The following is a 19,525-nucleotide window of genomic DNA, read 5'->3' as shown; positions in this document are numbered from 1 at the left end:
TGTTGCTTGAGATTTATTCCCAAGAAATTCTGTTCATAATTTTACATCAAACATATGAATTAGAAATATGATAAAAGCTGTGATCAAACAAAACATAGGATTTCAAAAGATCTATTATCTAAGACCAAAAGACTTCCATGGCTTAGTCTGTGGATATTATATATACATTACACATACACACACCTACCAGATTCTCAGCTATGTTAAGGTCCCTTTATATAAAGGGGACCTAAAAATGAATGTGTTATACAGAGCAGTGTAAAACGTCTTAAGCATAAGTGAGAGTGTGCACCTCACTATATGAAAGTATTTGTGTATACACAACCTAATCACTTTTAAGGTAATTAATCGTATGAAATATAAATCAATAATCCTAATTACTCAGGACATAAAGCATTTGGGAAAATTAAATATTTCCCAAGTCGCTATCTATATCTAGCTTAAACACTAAACCAAAAAAGTACTTTCAGTAATAAAAGGATTGTCTAGGTGCTAAAGCCACAGAAATGTACAGGTGCAGATAAATTGTTTGGTCTCAGCTCAGTCTTTAACTGTAGTTTACATGAGAAGGCAGATACTAATCAAACATCACCGTGAAGCCAACTCTTACAGATCCACAGAAAAAAAAAAGTACATAGTCATGAACTTTTCGCGACTGGAGTTAGGGGTCAGCGACTTTAGAAAATTATTTCTAATTCATTTTATTACCGTCTGTATTTAAAATAAATGATAATTATGTAAACTGAATCAAATTGGGGGTCATTGCTGATGATGAGTTAGTTCATGAATAGGGTGCTAGAAAAAAAAGTAGCTGTTAATATTGTACACAGTTTATGGAAACACTGCTAATCTCTTGTTCTTTGACAAACTTACAAATTGTTTCCTAAAAGGAACTGTTGAATGTTCAGAAAATCTGGCAATCACAAATGACTGGAAGCAAGGATCCATTAAATAGCTATTGTAGTCAATGAAAGTAGCTGAGAAAGCCCCCAAGAGCCCCTTTGATGCCAAAAGTACAGTACCAAAGCTCCATGTCTCAGAATAACTTGGATGAGTACCCTGTGGCTAAGCCCTTATACAATGCATTTGAAAATTGAAATAAGCCAACCCTACCTAACTTGAGACGAGTGGGGAATGATTTATAGTTTCATACCCCATATATACTGGGAAAACAATCTCCACTGAATGGTTTCTTTTCACACATTTTCCTTTACTTGTATGTTTGATTAGAATCTACCTGGGCAGTTTGCCACACACTGGAGAAACAAAATTGATTGTAGCTGCAGTGAGCAAAGTGATTGTTACAGAAAAGTAGCATGATATAACACAGATTGACGTTATTCATGAAAATGTGGCTTTTGTTGCTGACCAACTACAGTTCTCCTTTATCCTTAACTTGCGTATTTCACTTACCCAAGTTAGCTTGTATGTGCCTATGACCCTCCTTAAAGACCAGTTTGATTCACACCTGTGGACATAGGTGGAATCTCCACCCACTGGAACAGCTGAACCCCAGCTGGATTCAGCCAATAGGCAGGCAAGCACTGCTACTATCACCTTCCTCCACAAGTTTCTCTGAACAGTCAGCTACCAAGATTGTACAGGACTTTGGTGGTAGAAGAAGCACATGGCTACAGTCTGGTCCACATTTAAAATTTAAGTCAACCTACTTAGTCATTCAAGGGTGTGAAAAACCTCCTTGTAGCTATGCTACACTTAGTCCCTGATGTATACACAGCTTCTGTCAATCTAGCCACCATTGCCTAGGGATGTGGTGCTCCTACTGGGATTGAAAAGCCTCAAGCTGTCTCAGTACTACAGGGTTATGCCACCTGAGCTATAACCCTGTGGCTACGCCAGTATAATCCTCAAAGTGCAGCAACCCAAAGTTTCCATGCACCATTTTGTTGCTCTGGCCCTGCCCCCTCTCCAGCAACCTCTGGGCTTCATCAAATGATTTCAGGTCATTGAGCATAGTGGTCTTAAAAGACAGCTTGCAGTGATGCTTGTCTCTCCACATGGGCTTCCAAAAACTTGTTGGATTTTGTCATCAGAGGGGAATCAAATCTTGCTTCTCTTTGTTTTATAAAGCACCTTACACATCCATAAATACTTATGCTCATAAAGTGTTATAAAATTTTTGAGGGTCAGATTTGACAGTACACTCTGACATTTTTGTCCCACTCTGGTGACACTAAGTGTCTATAACTCTAATTTAGCTAGCCAGTTAAAGCCTACTTTAAAGATGGTTTGCAATGCCAAAGCAAGACAATGGAGCAGAGCTTTTTGGTGAAACAGCCCTTAATAGATGAGATACCAATATTAAGTCCTAATCTCTGGTTCTCATGTCTCTGGTCAGTGAGAAATAAATTTTAAAATGAAGACAGGAAGGAGGAAGGGAAACAGATTGGCTTTCAGCATTATATTAGCAAATGCCACTGGATTACTGGCTGGTATTTAATGACCTCTTTCACAGAGAAACCTGTAGTGCTGTCAGGGTCTTGCAACTAACTAGGGATGTTATTATGGGCACATATAAATGAAACCCAGCAGGAGACAAGTTTCAAGGGTGAACTGCAGGTAAGAAAAAAAAAGAAGGAAAACAAGGAAAACAAGTTCCACTTCTATTGGCAGCTTGGTAACAAAATACACACTATGGCTGTGTCTACACGTGCACGCTACTTCGAAGTAGCGGCACTAACTTCGAAATAGCACCCGTCGCGGCTACACGCGTCGGGCGCTATTTCGAAGTTAACTTCGACGTTAGGCGGAGAGACATCGAAGTCGCTAACCTCATGAGGGGATCGGAATAGCGCCCTACTTCGACGTTCAACGTCGAAGTAGGGACCGTGTAGACGATCCGCGTCCCGCAACGTCGAAATTGTGGGGTCCTCCATGGCAGCCATCAGCTGGGGGGTTGAGAGACGCTGTCTCTCCAGCCCGTGCGGGGCTCTATGGTCACCGTGTGCAGCAGCCTTTAGCCCAGGGCTTCTGGCTGCTGCTGCTGCAGCGGGGGATTCATGCTGCATGCACAGGGTCTGCAACTCGTTGTCGGCTCTGTGGATCTTGTGCTGTTTAGTGCAAGTGTGTCTGGGAGGGGCCCTTTAAGGGAGCGGCTGGCTGTTGAGTCCGCCCTGTGACCCTGTCTGCAGCTGTGCCTGGCACCCTTATTTCGATGTGTGCTACTGTGGCGTGTAGACTTTCCCTCGCAGCGCCTATTTCGATGTGGTGCTGTGCAACGTCGATGCTGAACATCGATGTTGCCAGCCCTGGAGGACGTGTAGACGTTATTCATCGAAATAGCCTATTTCGATGTCGCCACATCGAAATAGGCTACTTCGATGTAGGCTTCACGTGTAGACGTAGCCTATATGAACACAAGACACAGGAATACCATATACCTGACAGTATTAACTTATCTTTTGTTTGTTTTCTAACTAAAGCTTTTTAATATATCCTCCCTTTAGCACTCCACAATACAGCTCTTATGGTAGCTGTTTGCTTTTCTAGTTTGCTCAACCTTAGCTCATGTGAGAAAATTCAAACCTATTGGATGAACTTCTCTGCCCTGCTAGAAAGTGCATCTTTGTCTCTATTAACAGGTACTGCCCTCTCATCAGGGACAAATCTACCCCTCTGAAGTCAGAAATAGCCTCAGAGTTGGTTTAACTAGCCATGTCACCCAGCACAGAGGAATCCTTGGCATGAACAAAACATATCTGGCCCTCTCACTCCCTCAGTCCTGATGCAGACACATAGGTGTAGAAGCAGGCATGGCCAAAGAACTATTCTGCTCTAGCCAAACTGTGGCAATTCAGCTGGATTCCCTGCTGTGAGGTGTGCAGAGCAGCAGATTTGGAGAAATGGTGTCAGCATAAGCCAGAATTCCAACAGGTGCTGTGTACAATACTCCCACTCATCAGCTTTTTTGACGGGTGCAAAGTTGATCCTGTCTCCCCTATCATTTCAGTTAGGTAACTGGCAAAAGGAGACTTTTGTAAACTCTCAGCTGGGAGCTGAATGGACAGCTGAGATAACTTAATCAACACGTAATTCTGAGCTCACTCCACATGCCAGTAACAGACCAGAGTGTAGAGAGGGAATTGCACAAGGCAGGTGGCAGAGAGTCTGTGCCCACATAAAGCAGTTCTGGGGGAGGGTAGTGGGAGTTGTTCACTGTAACATAGGCAAGAGAATCCCCTGCTAGATATTCTTGACCTAGGAATACTCCTGGCTTTCCCAGGGTTAAATAAAAGTAGTGTTTTACTGTTAAGTGTGGTACTCAGACCAGGAGTTAAATCTGGTCTCCCTGGGAAGGAAGTTTGATTTTCATTATGAGACCTGTGGCTGAGACCTGGGGTCCTTTCCCCAACCCTGGGTCCTCCCCACTCCCGACATATGAAAGGCTCCATGCTCAGATCAATATGGCTAGTAGAGGGAAGTGCATTTCTCATGCCCACTTTACACCTGTGATACCATCTTCTTTCCAGGTGTGAAATTTCACCATCAGGGGACAACAAGCAGTGCAGGGCCAGATGTGGACAGTTTTCATGCATAGTTGGAGATCCCTAGGGAGCAAACTGGTGGATTCAGTATATCCACAGTGTAACAATTTGTCATCAGCCAGTACCACCACTTCCTAGAAAAGCACTGGGCAGTCTCGGGTCCCCCGGTTGCATGGGGTTTCAGGAGTCTTGTTTCATTTCACTCCCCTTGCTGTGAACTTTCCCACCATGATGCCCTCTGTATTTTTTTTGGCTAAATCAAACTTTGAATATTGTTCTCCTCATCATCATTCTAAAACATTTGATATGAAATAATACACTAAGACAGAAAATACTTATACAACATGTTATATTAATGTTTATCACTGAGATATATTTCTTTGCACTTCTCAAAGTACATGATTAAACTATAAGAAAAATGAATATTCTGAACATTATATTTATTGCTTCAAAGAATCAAAAGATAAATGTGGATCTATAGGCTTTCTCGGCAAGTCACCAAAAGTGAAGAATTAAGTCTCTCTCTTAATGAACATTTGTGTTTACAGTCAAGTGTTATTCAACATGGAAAACATTTAGCTGCAATATCATTCACTATGCCACTAACTGTGAATAGCACTGTTTGTAGAATAATCAATGTTCTGTTGAAACCCCAGGATCCCAATAGCTAATCTTAATGAGAATTACTAAATGGAAAATCTTGGACAAGATTTACACTTTTATGACCATTTTCAAAAAGTAACATTTATTCTGGCTATTGTCCAGAATTCTCCACTGGGTAATGTGATCTAGAGGTGGCTTTGGGGATCCAGTTTTTTATTAGGATTTTGGTGTTTCCTTTGCATAGTGCTTTTACAGCTAGCAAGAAGGCCAATACTCATGCAAGTTTATGAAGTAGTATAACTATGAAGCCCAGACAATGAGCTGATGGGAATAAGGGGGACTTCAAAGTAGGCGGGGTCCTTTCGAAAAGGAGCCCCGTCAGGACAAGCCACGCAGCGGCAAGGTGCATCAATTTCAAATTGCCGCGGCCGCCCGCATGCTAATGAAGCGCTGAATATGCATTTCTGCGCTTCATTAGTAAACTTCGAAATGCCCATTTGCGTGGCCATTTCGAAGTTTGGGGCTAGTGTAGACACGGCCATGGAGAGCACAGCAGCATGCCCCCACCACAGCTGGCATATTGTGGAGGCCAACCTCCAACCATGTCAGGAAGCACCAAAATGGCCGCTCCATTGTGTACCAGGCCTGGTTCAAGCAGGCATTAAAAATGTCCTGGCTTGGGTCTGGGTGTCCTGTATAGGGCTGTCTGAGCCACAGGTGCAGGGGGTAGACAGCACTGGCCACAATGCATGGGGGCATGGTCACATCCCAAACTAGGAGCTCCTGCAGGGGGATGTAGGTCCCCTCCTGCATCCTGCAGCTGAGCCAAGAGTTCCTAAACAGCAGAGTGTCATGGGCCCAGCCCAACCAGCCCACGCAGATGTCCATGAACCTATTATATACCTAATATAATATATAATATTATAATATACCTAGACATAATATACCTAGATTTCCAGAAAGCCTTTGACACGGTCCCACACCAAAGGCTTTTATGTACATTAGGTGGTCATGGGATAGGAGGAAAGGTCCTTTCATGGATCGGGAATTGGTTAAAAGACAGAAAACAAAGGGTGGGAATAAATGGTAAATTTTCACAATGGAGGAGGGTAACTAGTGGTATTCCCCAGGGGTCAGTCCTGGGACCGATCCTGTTCAACATGTTCATCAATGATCTAGAAAATGAGGTAAGCAGTGAGGTGGCAAAGTTTGCAGATGACACCAAGTTGTTCAGGACAGTCAAAAGCAAAAGGGATTGTGAAGAACTACAAAAAGATCTCAGCAAACTGAGCGATTGGGCAGCAAAATGGCAAATGAAATGTAATGTGGGTAAGTGTAAGGTAATGCATGTTGGAAAAAATAACCCAAATTACACGTACTACATGATGGGGTCAAATTTAGCTACGACAGATCAGGAAAGGGATCTTGGAGTTATAGTGGATAGTTCTCTGAAGACATCCACGCAGTGTGCAGCGGCAGTTAGTAAGGCAAATAGGATGTTAGGAATTATTAAAAAAGGGATAGATAATAAGACAAAAGATATCATACTTCCCCTATATAAAACTATGGTACGCCCACATCTTGAGTACTGCGTGCAGATGTGGTCTCCTCACCTCAAAAAAAATATATTGGCATTAGAAAAGGTTCAGAAAAGGGCGACTAAGATGATTAGGGGCTTGGAACGGGTCCCATATGGGGAGAGGCTAGAGAGACTGGGACTTTTCAGTTTGGAAAAGAGGCGATTGAGGGGCGATATGATAGAGGTATATAAAATCATGAATGGTGTGGAGAAAGTGAATATAGAAAAATTATTTACCTTTTCCCATAATACAAGAACTAGGGGACACCAAATGAAATTGATGGGTAGTAGGTTCAAAACTAATAAAAGGAAATTTTTCTTCACACAGCGCACAGTCAACCTGTGGAACTCCTTGCCCGAGGAGGCTGTGAAGGCCAGGACTCTATTAGGGTTTAAAAAAGAGCTCGATAAATTTTTGCAGGTTAGGTCCATAAATGGCTATTAGCCAGGGATAAAGTATGGTGCCCTAGCCTTCAGAACAAGGGCAGGAGATGGATGGCAGGAGATAAATCACTTGATCATTGTCTTCTGTTCTCCTTCTCTGGGGCACCTGGCATTGGCCACCGTCGACAGATGGGATGCTGGGCTGGATGGACCTTTGGTCTGACCCAGTATGGCCATTCTTATGTTCTTATGTAACCTCCCTTTGGAATCTATGAGGGCTGGAGCCCCTTCAAGTGGTACTCCTTCCAATTGATGAAGGCTCCCGTGCTGGCTTCCAGGGCCCAGGTGGTGATGTGGGTCCCATCCAATGCCCCAGAGCATTTCGGGAAGCCCAGCTCCGTGAAACCCATGAGGGCAATGTCGAGGTCCCCACTGCAGATGACCCAGCAGAGAAGGGTGGTGTTCATCACCCTGACAGTCTTCATGGGGTGGAAGGCGGACACACACGAGTACATGGCCAGGTGCTCCAGACCCTCTGATGTTTCCAGGGCTCCTCTCTCCCATTATCTCTACAGGGCTCCTACCCTCAGTCCCTGAGGGTCCCTCTTGCCCCTTTCCCATGGTGGGTGTGTGACCTGAGCAGGGCTTCCCTCCATGAGGACAGCCCTAAAGGTGGCCTTGTCCACTCCAAACTGCTTGCCAACTGACTGGTGGCTGCCGGGGGTGGTGAGCTTCAGGCGTGCAAATGCAGTGTTTCAAAAGGTGATCTTCTGAAAGACACCTTCCGAAAGATCACCTTTTGAAACAGTGCTGTAGTGTAGACATAGCCTTAATTGCTCTGCACCTCAGTTACCTGTCTGTAAAAGGACAATAATACTACTTTCTTCATCCTGCCCTTTGACAGAGTTGTGTCTTTATCACAGAATCACAGGGCTGGAAGGGACCTCAGGAGGTCATCTAGTCCAGCCCACCCTACTTCAAGCAGGATCAACCCCTACTAAGTCATCCCAGCCAGGACCTTGTCCAGCAGGGACTTAAAAACCTCAAGGCATGGAGAAACCACCATCTCTCTAGGCAATGCATTCTAATGCTTCACCACCCTCCTGGGAAGTAGTTTTTCCTAATATCTAATCTACACCTCTCCCTCTTCAACTTCACACCATTACTCCTTGTTCTACCATCTGACACCACTGAGAACAGTTTCTCACCCTCCTTTTTAGCGCTCCCCTTCAGGAAGTTGAAGGTTGCTATTAAATAAACTCTAAGTCTTCTCTTCTGTAAACTAAACAAGCCCAAGTCCCTCAGCCTGTCCTCATAAGTCTTGTGCTCCAGACCCTTAATCATTTTTGTTGCTCTTCGATGAACCTGCTCCAGCAAATCCACAACCTTTTACTACTGGGGGGCCCAAAACTGGACACAATATTCCAGATGTGGCCTCACCACTGCCGAATAGAGAGGAATAACTACTTCTCTAGATCTGCTCATAATGCTTCTCCTAATGCACCCTAGTATGCCGTTAGCCTTCTTGGCTACAAGGGCACACTGTTTACTCATATCCAGCCTTTCATCCACCGTAACCCCTAGATCCCTTTCCATCTTACTGCGGCTGAGCCAGTCGGTCCCCAGCCTGTAACAATGCCTGGGATTCTTCCGCCCCAGGTGCAGGACTCTACACTTCTCCTTACTGAACCGCATCAGATTTCTTTTGGCCCAGTCCTCCAATTTATCCAGGTCCCTCTGGATTCTCTCTCTACCCTCCAATGAATCTACCTCTCCCCCTAGTTTTGTGTCATCCACAAACTTGCTGAGGGTGCAATCCAGTCACTCATCTAGGTCATTAATAAAGATGTTGAATAACACCGGCCCCAGAACCGAGCCTTGTGGCTCTCTGCTTGAAACAGACCGCCATGCAGATATTGAGCCATTGACCACTACCTGTTGGACCCGACCAACAAGCCAGCTTTCTATCCATCTCATAGCCCAAGGATCCAATCCATATTTCCTTAACTTATGGACAAGAATGTTGTGGGAGACAGTACCAAAAGCCTTGCTGAAGTCAAGGTATATCACATCCACTGACTTCCCCAAGTCCACAGAGCTTGTTACCTCGTCACAGAAGCTAAGCAGATTGGTCAGACAGGACTGGCCCCTGGTGAATCCATGTTCGCTACTTTTGATCACTTTCCCCTCTTCCAAGTGCTCCAAAATGGATTCCTTGAGGATTCCCTCCATTATTTTCCCAGGGATTGAGGTAAGGCTGATGGGTCTATAGTTCCCTGGATTGTCCTTCTTTCCTTTTTTAAAGATGGGAGCTACGTTTGCCTTCTTCCAGTCATCCGGTATCTCCCCTGATCTCCAAGAGTCTTCAAGGATAATGGCCTAAGGTTCAGCAATGACCTCTGCCAATTCCCTCAGTACCCTGGGGTGCATTAAATCCAGACCCATAGACTTGTGCACATCTAGTTTTTCTAGATAGCTTAGAACTTGTTCCTTCCCCACAGGTGGATGCCCTCCACCTTCCCATACTGCATCATCTAGGACCGTCATGTGGAAGTTGACTTTGTCCGTGCAGACTGAAAGCTCTTTGGGGTGGAAGCTCTTACTACATGTTTGTTTATTGCCTAGCACAGAGGCAGATAAAATAAGGCCTGTGGGCTAGATGTGGACCATCAAGCCTTTGGATGCAGCCTATGGCCCACCAGGCCCCCCAGGCAGGCTCCATGTCTGCTGCAGTCCCAGGCCAATCAAACTGGCCAGCTGCTGGGGCCATGTGCCTCTCTGTGTCAGGCCCCCATGTGGGGTAAGGGGAGAGCAAAAAATTTGTGAGCTACCTCCACCCTCAGCACAATCCTTGAAACTCCCATTGGCTACAAACTGGCCAATGGGAGCTGCCTGAGGATGTGTGCAGTGCATGATGCTCCCACCCAGGGATGCTCAGTGTAGAAAGGTACAGTCCCACAAGCTGGCCACTTCGAGTGGTATGCAGCAGGCAGGGTGCTTGCCTGAGGGTCCCACTGGGCTGCTGGCCAGGACCCACCTAGGTAAGCATCTCCAAGACAAAATTTGCCTCTGGTACCCCAACCTCTCCTTTACCCCAACTCTCTGACCTCCAGATCACCACCCAAACCTGCTGCATGCCTGCCACAGGTCACAACTCCTTCCCAGACTCTGTACCCCTCTCCTGCCCTCCTTCCCCCAGGCCAGAATCCTATCCTGAACCTGTACACCACTTCTGGACCCTCCACCTCCTTGTGTACCAAGTCACTAATCCCCTCCTTCATCCAAACTCTCTCTCTCAGACCCCATACCCTCTCCTGCACAGCAGTCCCCTACACTGAGCTCTCTTCTGCACCCAACCTCAATCCCAGAGCCAGCTTCTCCATAGAAAAGTGCAGGCATTGACCACTTTCCAAAATCCTGGAGTTGTTCCCCCTCAAAAATTATTGCCCACCACTGGCCTAGCACAAGAGGTCCTCAATCTTTCTTAGAGTATCTAAATTCTACTATAATAAATAATAATGTGGCTTTCACTGTCTAGTATCATTCATTTTAAAAAAACTTCAAGGATTAAACTGCTTTTTCTTCCTTCCTGTTAACATAGAATATTTAAAAAAAAAATGGCTACATCCTGAAATATTTTAAATACTTGTTTCGGTTGAAATGTACAGACCCATTTTGTCCTATCCCATAGCCAGTGGCTTTGGTCTGTTTTCAGAAAACTCGAGCACATGTTGATTTGGACAGCTGTGTTTTGAATAAATGAAACGACCATATAGGAAGAAGTTCTATTCGTTGTTGTGGTGCAAGTAGTTAGTATTTTTTGGTTTTTTGGCTGTTAACTGAAAGACTGGTAGTTCAGGCTTATCCAGGGATGGATTTGAAACATGTTTGTAAAGGGAGAATTACACTGGGATTGAATGACAGGATTTGAAATATGGAGATCTGTGTACAAATTTCCTCTTCCACACTGGAGACATCTCTTTGGCACAAATTTTCAAAAGTCGACTCAAATTTTGAATGTCCATTCTCAAAACCTCAGGAGCTGATTTGAAGAGATTCTCATTGCCCATGGCTCTCACCAATTTCAATCAGTTTTGTGAGTGCTCAGAAGCTTTGGAAATTAGGCCTTACATGCCAACATTTGGATACCAAACAACAGATGAGTCCAAAAATAGCAGCCTCTTCTGAAAATGTGAGCATCAATCTCTATGTATCATTTACCTCAGCTACAAATAATTAGTTATGATATGTACATAAATGTAATATTTTCCAGTCCCACAAGCATGTGCTAACAACTAATTCAGTGGCAAAGGAAGCATTTGGTTAATTTCACAAGACCTGCTTAGTGTGTGGAGACAATGGAAATACTTTGCCTAAGGCTGCATGTACACTGAAAATTGAGGTGTAACTGTGGTGCGAGTAGACATAGCTACTCAAGCTTTAATCTCATAGTTCAGTCTGGTCAACTCAACTCATACTTATTTGTGACCTTGAGTGCATACTTGGGTTGCTAGCTTGTACCAGGTTCCATGATGGCATATCTTCATTGCTGCTGTTAACCATGCTAGTTAAATTAAAGCTGGAATGGATATGCCTACCTGTACTGCAATTACACCTTAAGTCGTGGAGTAGGCATATCCTAAAACTTTTCTGGATCAGAGTCTATTTTTTGAGTTAAGATTCATAAAGTCCAAGGTGAGCAGGGACCAGTGATGCTTATCTCTTCCAACCTCCTGCACAGGATCAGCCACAGAACTTCCCTAAAATAATTCCTAGAGTATCTTTTAGAATAATTTCCAGTCTTGATTTAGAAGTAAGTGCTGGAGAATCCACTAACTCCCATAGTAAGTTGTTCCAATGGTAAATTACTGTGAATGTTGAAAATTTACATCTTACTTCCAGTCTGAATTGATCTAGATGAGAACTTTCTAAAACATGGACTGTTGCCTTGTCATGAGAGGTCAAAAGGAAGAAAAGAATTCTGGAGCTACAGCAGAGTCAGAAGTAGCACAATTATAACTTGTGTAAATGTTTTCCTAGTAAAAGTTGTGACTTATTTTGTTTACTTTTCCTCTCTCCAGTATGAAAACTATAATTTTCTAAACCAAAAACTGTTTATTCATATTTATAAACGTTTCCATAAACAGATAATTTTTAAATTATTAATTTTTATAGTCCATATTGATCAGGCCACACTGTCCCTTTTGCTTTTTGCCAGCTTGGATCATTTCCTTGAATGTTTGTGCAAAAAATGGGTATTCCTTCATTAAGAGTCCATATGTGCCACTTCTTTACAAAACTTGTCCTTGTCTGAACTGCTTTTGTGGTAGGTATTGGAAACATTTTTTTTAAAAAATGTACAAATTCCATATTGAAATGTATCTATCTTAACTTAATTACAAACTAGATCCAAATTCCATACTCAGGTATGCTCATATAACTCCCAAGCAGGATGCATGCATCTAAGCAAAGAATCTGGCCATAGGTTTGTAAAAAGTAATACATTACTTAACATTTCATAGGCTATCATCAGGTACCTGAGAACCACTGTGATGAATGAGATGTGTATCACTGAAACTCTCCTGGCAGATAACATCTGATCTAAAAATTTTGACATTACTATTTCAAAGGTGTTTATCCTACAGTGACCTTCCGTCTATTACGTTGCATTCAGATTGCATTTGTAAAATGCCAAAGTTATGAAAGACGCAGAACCCAGTACAAATTATTTTAAGTAACAATTTCTTAAACTACACAACGACAGATCATAGAACATTGTTAAATAATTGTTGCTAGTAGGAAAAGTAACTTTTTCTTCCACATTACTTCATAAACAAAGGAAGTATTGACTCCTTAATTTTATAGCAGCTACACTGTTCAAGCTACTTTAGAACAATAGTACTTGAAAGCATCACAGCTAATACAGGTTCAACCTCTCTAGCCCAGCATCCTCAGGACCTGACTGGTGCAAAATGAGAGAATTTGCCAAACCACAGGAGGTCAATATTGTCTAGCAGCATTATCAACACTTCCACTGTTTACAAAGCTCTTGGAAGACATTTAGGGGTAAATTACAGCTAAACAGCAGCACAGAACACTGAGAGCCAGAACCTGTGGCTGTGAAAAAATCTTTATGGGACCATGCCCATGAGAAGTGGTCTTCTGGTTTACTAAAATCATGCTGGATTACCAATGTTGCCATATGAGAGTGTTCTGGATTAGAGGTATTCAACCTGTATTTGGGACAGCACTTAAAACACATGCTTAAACTTAAGCACATTCTTAAGTGCTTTCTAAAATGAGGGTGCATTCTAGAACTGGGGTTGCTCTTATCATGCAGATACAAATTATATACCAAACTGAAATTCTAAGGTTTTAGAAAAACTCAGCATAATCCACCTTTTTAATCACAATTTTATAGGATGAACCAGTTTATTACATCTGCAAATGTCTACCTAATTCTATACAAGATATTATTCTGCTTTTTTAAAGTTCATCACACATAGTATTTCTTAAATTTTGTTCACTTCTTATAACTTGATAATTTCACCTGTTGCTGTATGGAATTTGCTTTCTAACAACTGGAGTAGCATATCCTGCTCCCCCACCAGCCCCCAAGAAATTTACCCTGACCCTGTGAGACTGATACTCTATTTGGGTAATTGAATAATGATGGCATATCTTTTCAAATAAACCAACATACTTTCACAGTTTAAAAACATGCTGGCTTTTGAACAGACAAATATTTAATAAATAAGAAATATGTATTCTGGCACACTTCCAAAAGAAAAATTCAGTGCAACTCTGAGCGTTCACCAGTTTTTACATTTAAATAGTTTTAGTCTATTGATGTATCAGATGAAACACTTAAAAAGTAATGAATCCTCAAATGGAGGTTATGGAAAGGATGATATGAAAAGGAGCAAAGGAATCCTTGTAATGTAAATGTCCTAGACAACATATAAACAGAAAACTTTGTAGTACACAGAAATGTGTACTTTATCAGGTTCATTCGCTGTGGAGGTATGCCCATTTTGTACATTTTAAGTATTTATTGAAAGGAAAGAAGAAAAATCAACCCATTGAAAATAAACTACAAAATCAATTAGAGTTATAAAATTATTTAAATGTTGATGACAGTATTGGGAAACACTGAGTACCTATTTAGCACATCTCTTTAAATCACAGAGTAATAAACGTTATTTTAGTTGAACCTTGATCTATTGTAGTTATGTCAGTGTCACAACAGGCCTGATCCACAGATCACTGAAGTCAGTAGAAAGATGTCCCTTGACTTCAGTGGCCTTTGGATAAGACCCAAGATGCTTAAGCAGGTGCTTCACATTAAGCATGTATTTAAGTCTTAGTTTAAACCATGGAACTTTTGTCCAAAGTAGGGACCAGAGATATTTATTTTCCTGTCTTTTTTCTTGAAATGTGTGCATTGAGGCTTAAGCATCCGAGATTCTAAGATACTTACTCTGTGAAGTGTCCTCAATATAACTAAAATGAAAACGAACTAGAGGCTGGACTAACCGCCCCAAAAGCTTTCCAGAAGAGGCACAGCTACCCAGAAATTCAGCCCTTTTTAAAAACGGAGATAAAACTTGCCTGCGGGACGGACGCACCGGAGTTCTCCTCCTGCCATTTATAAGGACACTGTCCTACCTCGTAAACGGATGCGTATGGGGGGCGGGGGGCGAGGAAACCCGTGTTAAGCCGCATGTACCAAGGAGAGAAGGGTTTTGCCTTTCTAGCCTTAGTATCCCGACAGGTCCCGCTGACAGGTTCCCAGGTGGGTGCCTGGTGCGTTGCGCCCCCGCCCCTGGTGGTTTCCGAGGGGAGAAGGAGGGTCCCTTGGACACACCAAAAGGAGAGAAAGGGACCCGCCCCCCTTCCGCCCCCAGGCACTTCGAAGCCCGAAGGAGATTTGTTCCTGTGCAAGTGCCCCTCAAGTGACTTCCCGAGAGCCCCCCCGCCCCGGAGCGCGCGGCGCCGCCGCCAGGCTGGGGCGCAGCGCGCTGCCCCCGAGGCTGCCCCGCGGACCAGCTCTGAGCGACCTGCCCGCGGGCTAGGCTATCGCTCGCGGCAGGGGCACGGGCACTGGGCAGCTTCTCCCCCCCCACCACCCCCCGGCACGAGGCGCCCGGGAGCCCCGGCGCCAGCCCAACGCCGCGCGCTCCCCGCGCCCCCGCCTGAGGGAGCCGAGCTGAGCCGCGCCGCCCCTCGGCCGCGCCCGGCCGGCGCTCACCTGAAGAAGAGTTTGGAGAAGACGTTGGCCTTCTCCAGCGGGGAGCGCTGCATGGTGCCCGGGGCCGGGCGGCGGCGGCCGGTGCCTCAGCTCCCCTGCGCTCGCTGCGCCCCTGCGGCTCCCGCACCTTATGCTCCCTGCCCGCGCTGATGTCATTGCCTCCCTCCTTCCCTGCCCCTCTCCCCGCCTCTGCTGTGCCCGCGGGCCGGCCTCCGACCGACCGGCCCCGCACCCGCCCCGCCCCGCCCCCGCGGCCGCCAGGTGCGCGCGCCGGGACCCCCAGGGACGCGTCCCGGGCGGTGGTCGCTGCCTCGGCGCTGGCAGCGGCGCCCCTCAGACGTACCCCCCCCCACTCGCGCTTCCGAAGCCCCGAGAGCTCCACAGCCCCTGGGGCCGGTCTCCTCCTGGCGCCCCCCCCCCTCTCCCCGGCTCAGCCCTGCGGCTTCTGCTGGGAACGGGGCTGCGCTTCTGGACAGCGCCGGAGTCACACCCAGCGCCCCGCCGCGGCTCGCCCTCTGTGCCTGGACCACCAGAGCTCCGACCCCAGGGCGTAGCCACAGCCCACCCCAGCCCCGAGCCGGGCGGGAAAGGCGAGGGCCAGGCACCTGGCAGGGGTTCCCCGGGACACCTGCTCGCAAGCCAGTGCCGCCCGCCGGAGGCAGCCGCGCGCGGAGAGACGGAGCCTCCCGCTTTGAAATCACGGGCCTGGCCTGGAAAGCGCGAGAAGGAAAGGCAAAGCCGGGGACCTCGAGGAAATCCGGAGCAAAGGCGGCTGAAATCAGCCTCTGCCCCTGCCTCGCGCTGCGCCCGGAGCTCAGCGCTCCGACTGGGGCGCTGCGGGCAGAAGTAGGAGCACGCCGTGGCATGGGCGCGCGGCGGCTTCACGGCAAGGCAGGCTCCTGGCGGCCGAGATTTCCATTAGATCCAGGTCGCTGGCAAATTTGTTTACTGTGAAGGTACCTGATTAGCTTCTGCCTGGCGCGAATCTAAATAAAGCCAAGTGTTAACGCGGAGGGAGAAGGGAGGGGAGACCGCATGCAGTCTTGGTCACTAAAGGGTTACTGGGATTGGGCAATTGCCTGCCTGCCTGCTCAGCCGGGGCTCATTAGGGGACTCACAACAGCTGCACTTTTTCTTTTCTTTTTTTTTTTTTTAATGTTGAGCAAAAGGGTAGGATGGCAGATAAAGAAACTACTGTGATGAGCGGGAGCCTTCAGTAACAGGCTGGTGAGATACTGCCCAGGAAAATGGACCTCTGGAGGACGGGACCAAAGGGGTGACTGAGGAACAGCTCAAAGGATAAGCATGCCAGGTAGCCAGGAGAACACGGAGAGAGTTGGAGATGCCAACCGCTTTGAAATAAGAATGACCATACTGGATTGACCCATTGCCTCTCTAGCCCAGTATTCTGTCTTCCAACAGGGAGTCAGACCAGATGCTTCGGAGGGAGAGCACAGACCCGGGCAGTTACTGCCTGATCTATTCCCTGCCTTTTAGTCCCAGCTTCAGACAGAGGCTGTGAGAAGTGCAAAGCACGGGCTTGCATCCCTAACCATCTTGGCTAGTAGTCATGGGTGGACCTACTCCCCACGAGCTTATCTTGTGCAGGATTCCTAATCTGGAGCCCAGGAGAGTGGATGATCCTGCCTTCCCTGCCAAGCCCAGCACGGGGCTTAGCAAGGCATTGAAAAAGAAAGCTTTACCCAAAGGAGCCAGAGTACCCCTCAGCTAGACTCATTGGCCTCCCAAAATGTTTAGATTTTTTTAATAACCTCAGAAGGTTAAAGGCTCTCTGTGACCTGAACTGAGGACATAACAAGGAACCAATGAGTGGGCAGACCCTCGATCAATGCGTGACCATATGTCCCGTATTTTTCGGGACGGTCTCGTATCTGGGATGCCAAAAAGATGTCCCGACTTTTTTTTTAAAAGGGATGAATTGTCCTGCATTTGCTGCCCCCAACCTAGCCTTGGGGAAGCAGGGGGAGCATGAGCATCTGCCTTTTCCCCAGGGCTCCCAGGGAGCACTGGGGGCTGCTGCTTCCCCAGGCTCCTGGGGGATGGGGGAGCTGCCACTTTCCTGTGACTCTGGGGGAGGGCCGAAAGCTGCCACCTCTTTCCCAGCTCCCTGGGGCTTGGAGGAGCCACCCCTGCCTCCCATATCTCCCTGTCCCATATTTGGGACAGGGAGATATGGTCACGCTACTCAAAGAAGAAGGGGAAATGAGGCAGAGTTGCTATGTTACCAGGCCTAGCAGTCAGGGATGCTGAAGATACTGAAATAAAGAACCATGTTTATTTTAAAAATGCATCTGCTGCATCTTTTTTCCTGTTTTCTTATTGTTCGACTTCCCCAGAACAATTATTGTGGCTTAGTATGGGATGTCCTCCATTTAGTAACATTGCATCTACACAGTATTATTTACAGAGCACAATATATGTGCACTGTGCTTTTCAAACAAGATGCCTGGTCTCTGCCCCCAAACAGCTTAAAATCTAAGCTTAGCCAAAGTGCTGACGAATATACCACTAACATTAGGATCACAGCTCAAGAACATACAGTTATTTTGTTGTTATGCATTCAGTGTGATTGATCCTGCTTTGTTTTGTTTAATATTGTGGTTTGCTGTCTAGATGATACATTTGTTGGTTTTGATTTCTGTATTTAAAGCATTAGATATGAGAGGGCTGGGGAGATATTTCTGCAAGTTCCTCCCTTCAGTATATCACCTAGTACAGGGGTCTGCAACTAAAATCGTGAGAAGAGCCATTTTTTCAAATTCAGTTACAAAATCAGTCCTTCAAGAGCTGCCGTGCACATGAATGAGACAGTCCTTAATAAATAACATCAAACCGTGCTTTCTATCACCTCTATTTTAATAACAACACAGAAATGCACACAATGATTTGAATCAGAAAGTTGTTACCTCCATCGCCAGGCTATACCCATCTCAGCCTCCAAATCCACCCCTTATCCCCATGCTTTACCCTCCACCCCACAAACCTGCCCCTCCACCGCCAGGCTTAGCGTACATAACCCCAAATTACATAGACCATTTTTTCCATTATCAGTTTGCAAACTAATCTACTTTATTGTCCACTCTCACCCTACTGTATTCTGCATTTCTGCTTTCTGGATTTCTCCCTTCCAATGGATATCCATAATTCAGATGACTTTCACTTTGAAAACCTTTCAAGGTAGTGTATTGAGGAATCTTATTTTGTTACTTTAGAACTGCCCATATTCCTAACTTTCGCTAAGGAACTGACATGGCTCTAATTGAAGAAATTCAGAAAATTGCTGGTTGTGTTAGTGTAAGCCTTAAGTGTGTGACCCACAAAGGTCTTTTGGTGCTTAAATCCCAGTTTTGGCTCCACTGTAATCCCCAAACTCCTGCAGAATGCAGGTAGGTATCATGAACATTCAATTGGTCATTCTTTTTCTAGCTCAATGACTATTCACAGTGGAACAGCTTTAACAGGAGATACTGAGGGAATCCCAATTCAGAGTGTCTCATAGTAAAAGTACCTGCCTAACCTTTGAACAACCTGAGTCTTCCACATCCCCGGTGAGTGCTTGAACTACTGAGATGAAGATAAAAAGTTGCCTTGTGTGGAGCATTGAAGGCACTTAACTTATTCCTGCAAGAAATAGCATGGGCACATAAATTGTCCGACTGCAGGTGATGAGTTCTTGTTCATGGACTGCAAAGAAGAGCTAAGTGCTACAGCCTGGACTTAGTTGCCTATCTGGGAGTGGTACTGGAAAGTTCATTGTGTGGTTTAACATGCATCCTTCTCTTCAGAATTTCCCGCTGGCTAGTTTAGGAAGCTCCCTGTCTCGTATGTTGTTATTTGTGGATCACATTCTTAAGCATCTCTCTCCACATTCATTGCTTAGGGAGCCTAGGTGCCTAACTCTGCTTTGTGGATTAGTATCATTCCTGTGGACAGTTTGTTTTGCTTGCTTTTCAGCTTGTTTTGTTTTTTATCCCCATAGGTGTCTACAAGTCCCTTTGTGGAGCTCACTCTAGGTCTCTTTGGGTTATTCCTGTTTTCTCTAGTGGCTATGCCCCCTCCCAGTTTTGTGTCTCTGAATTTCACGAACATGTTCTTTACTTATTTCCATTTTTAGAAATGATAAATAGGTCCCAATCTGACACCAATGATTTTATCCACTACTTTTATGCACTTGCAGCTGGT

At 45.4% G+C, this 19,525-nt stretch overlaps 1 protein-coding gene across 1 annotated transcript in view; it reads right to left on the bottom strand.

The window, feature by feature from the left end:
• The window catches only part of CFTR (CF transmembrane conductance regulator), a 164,300-nt gene extending 148,925 nt beyond the window's left edge, over positions 1-15,375 (bottom strand). The window contains exon 1 of the mRNA XM_075005183.1: positions 15,323-15,375. Coding sequence (XP_074861284.1) covers positions 15,323-15,375 — 53 coding nt within the window. The remainder of the gene's footprint in view (positions 1-15,322) is intronic.
• Between the last annotated feature and the right edge of the window lie 4,150 nt (positions 15,376-19,525).

Source organism: Carettochelys insculpta, chromosome 1 (genome assembly GCF_033958435.1).
Source record: "Carettochelys insculpta isolate YL-2023 chromosome 1, ASM3395843v1, whole genome shotgun sequence".
Taxonomy (NCBI): domain Eukaryota; kingdom Metazoa; phylum Chordata; order Testudines; family Carettochelyidae; genus Carettochelys; species Carettochelys insculpta.
Note: the sequence above shows the minus strand (reverse complement) of the source record. Positions and strands in the feature narration are given on the sequence as shown.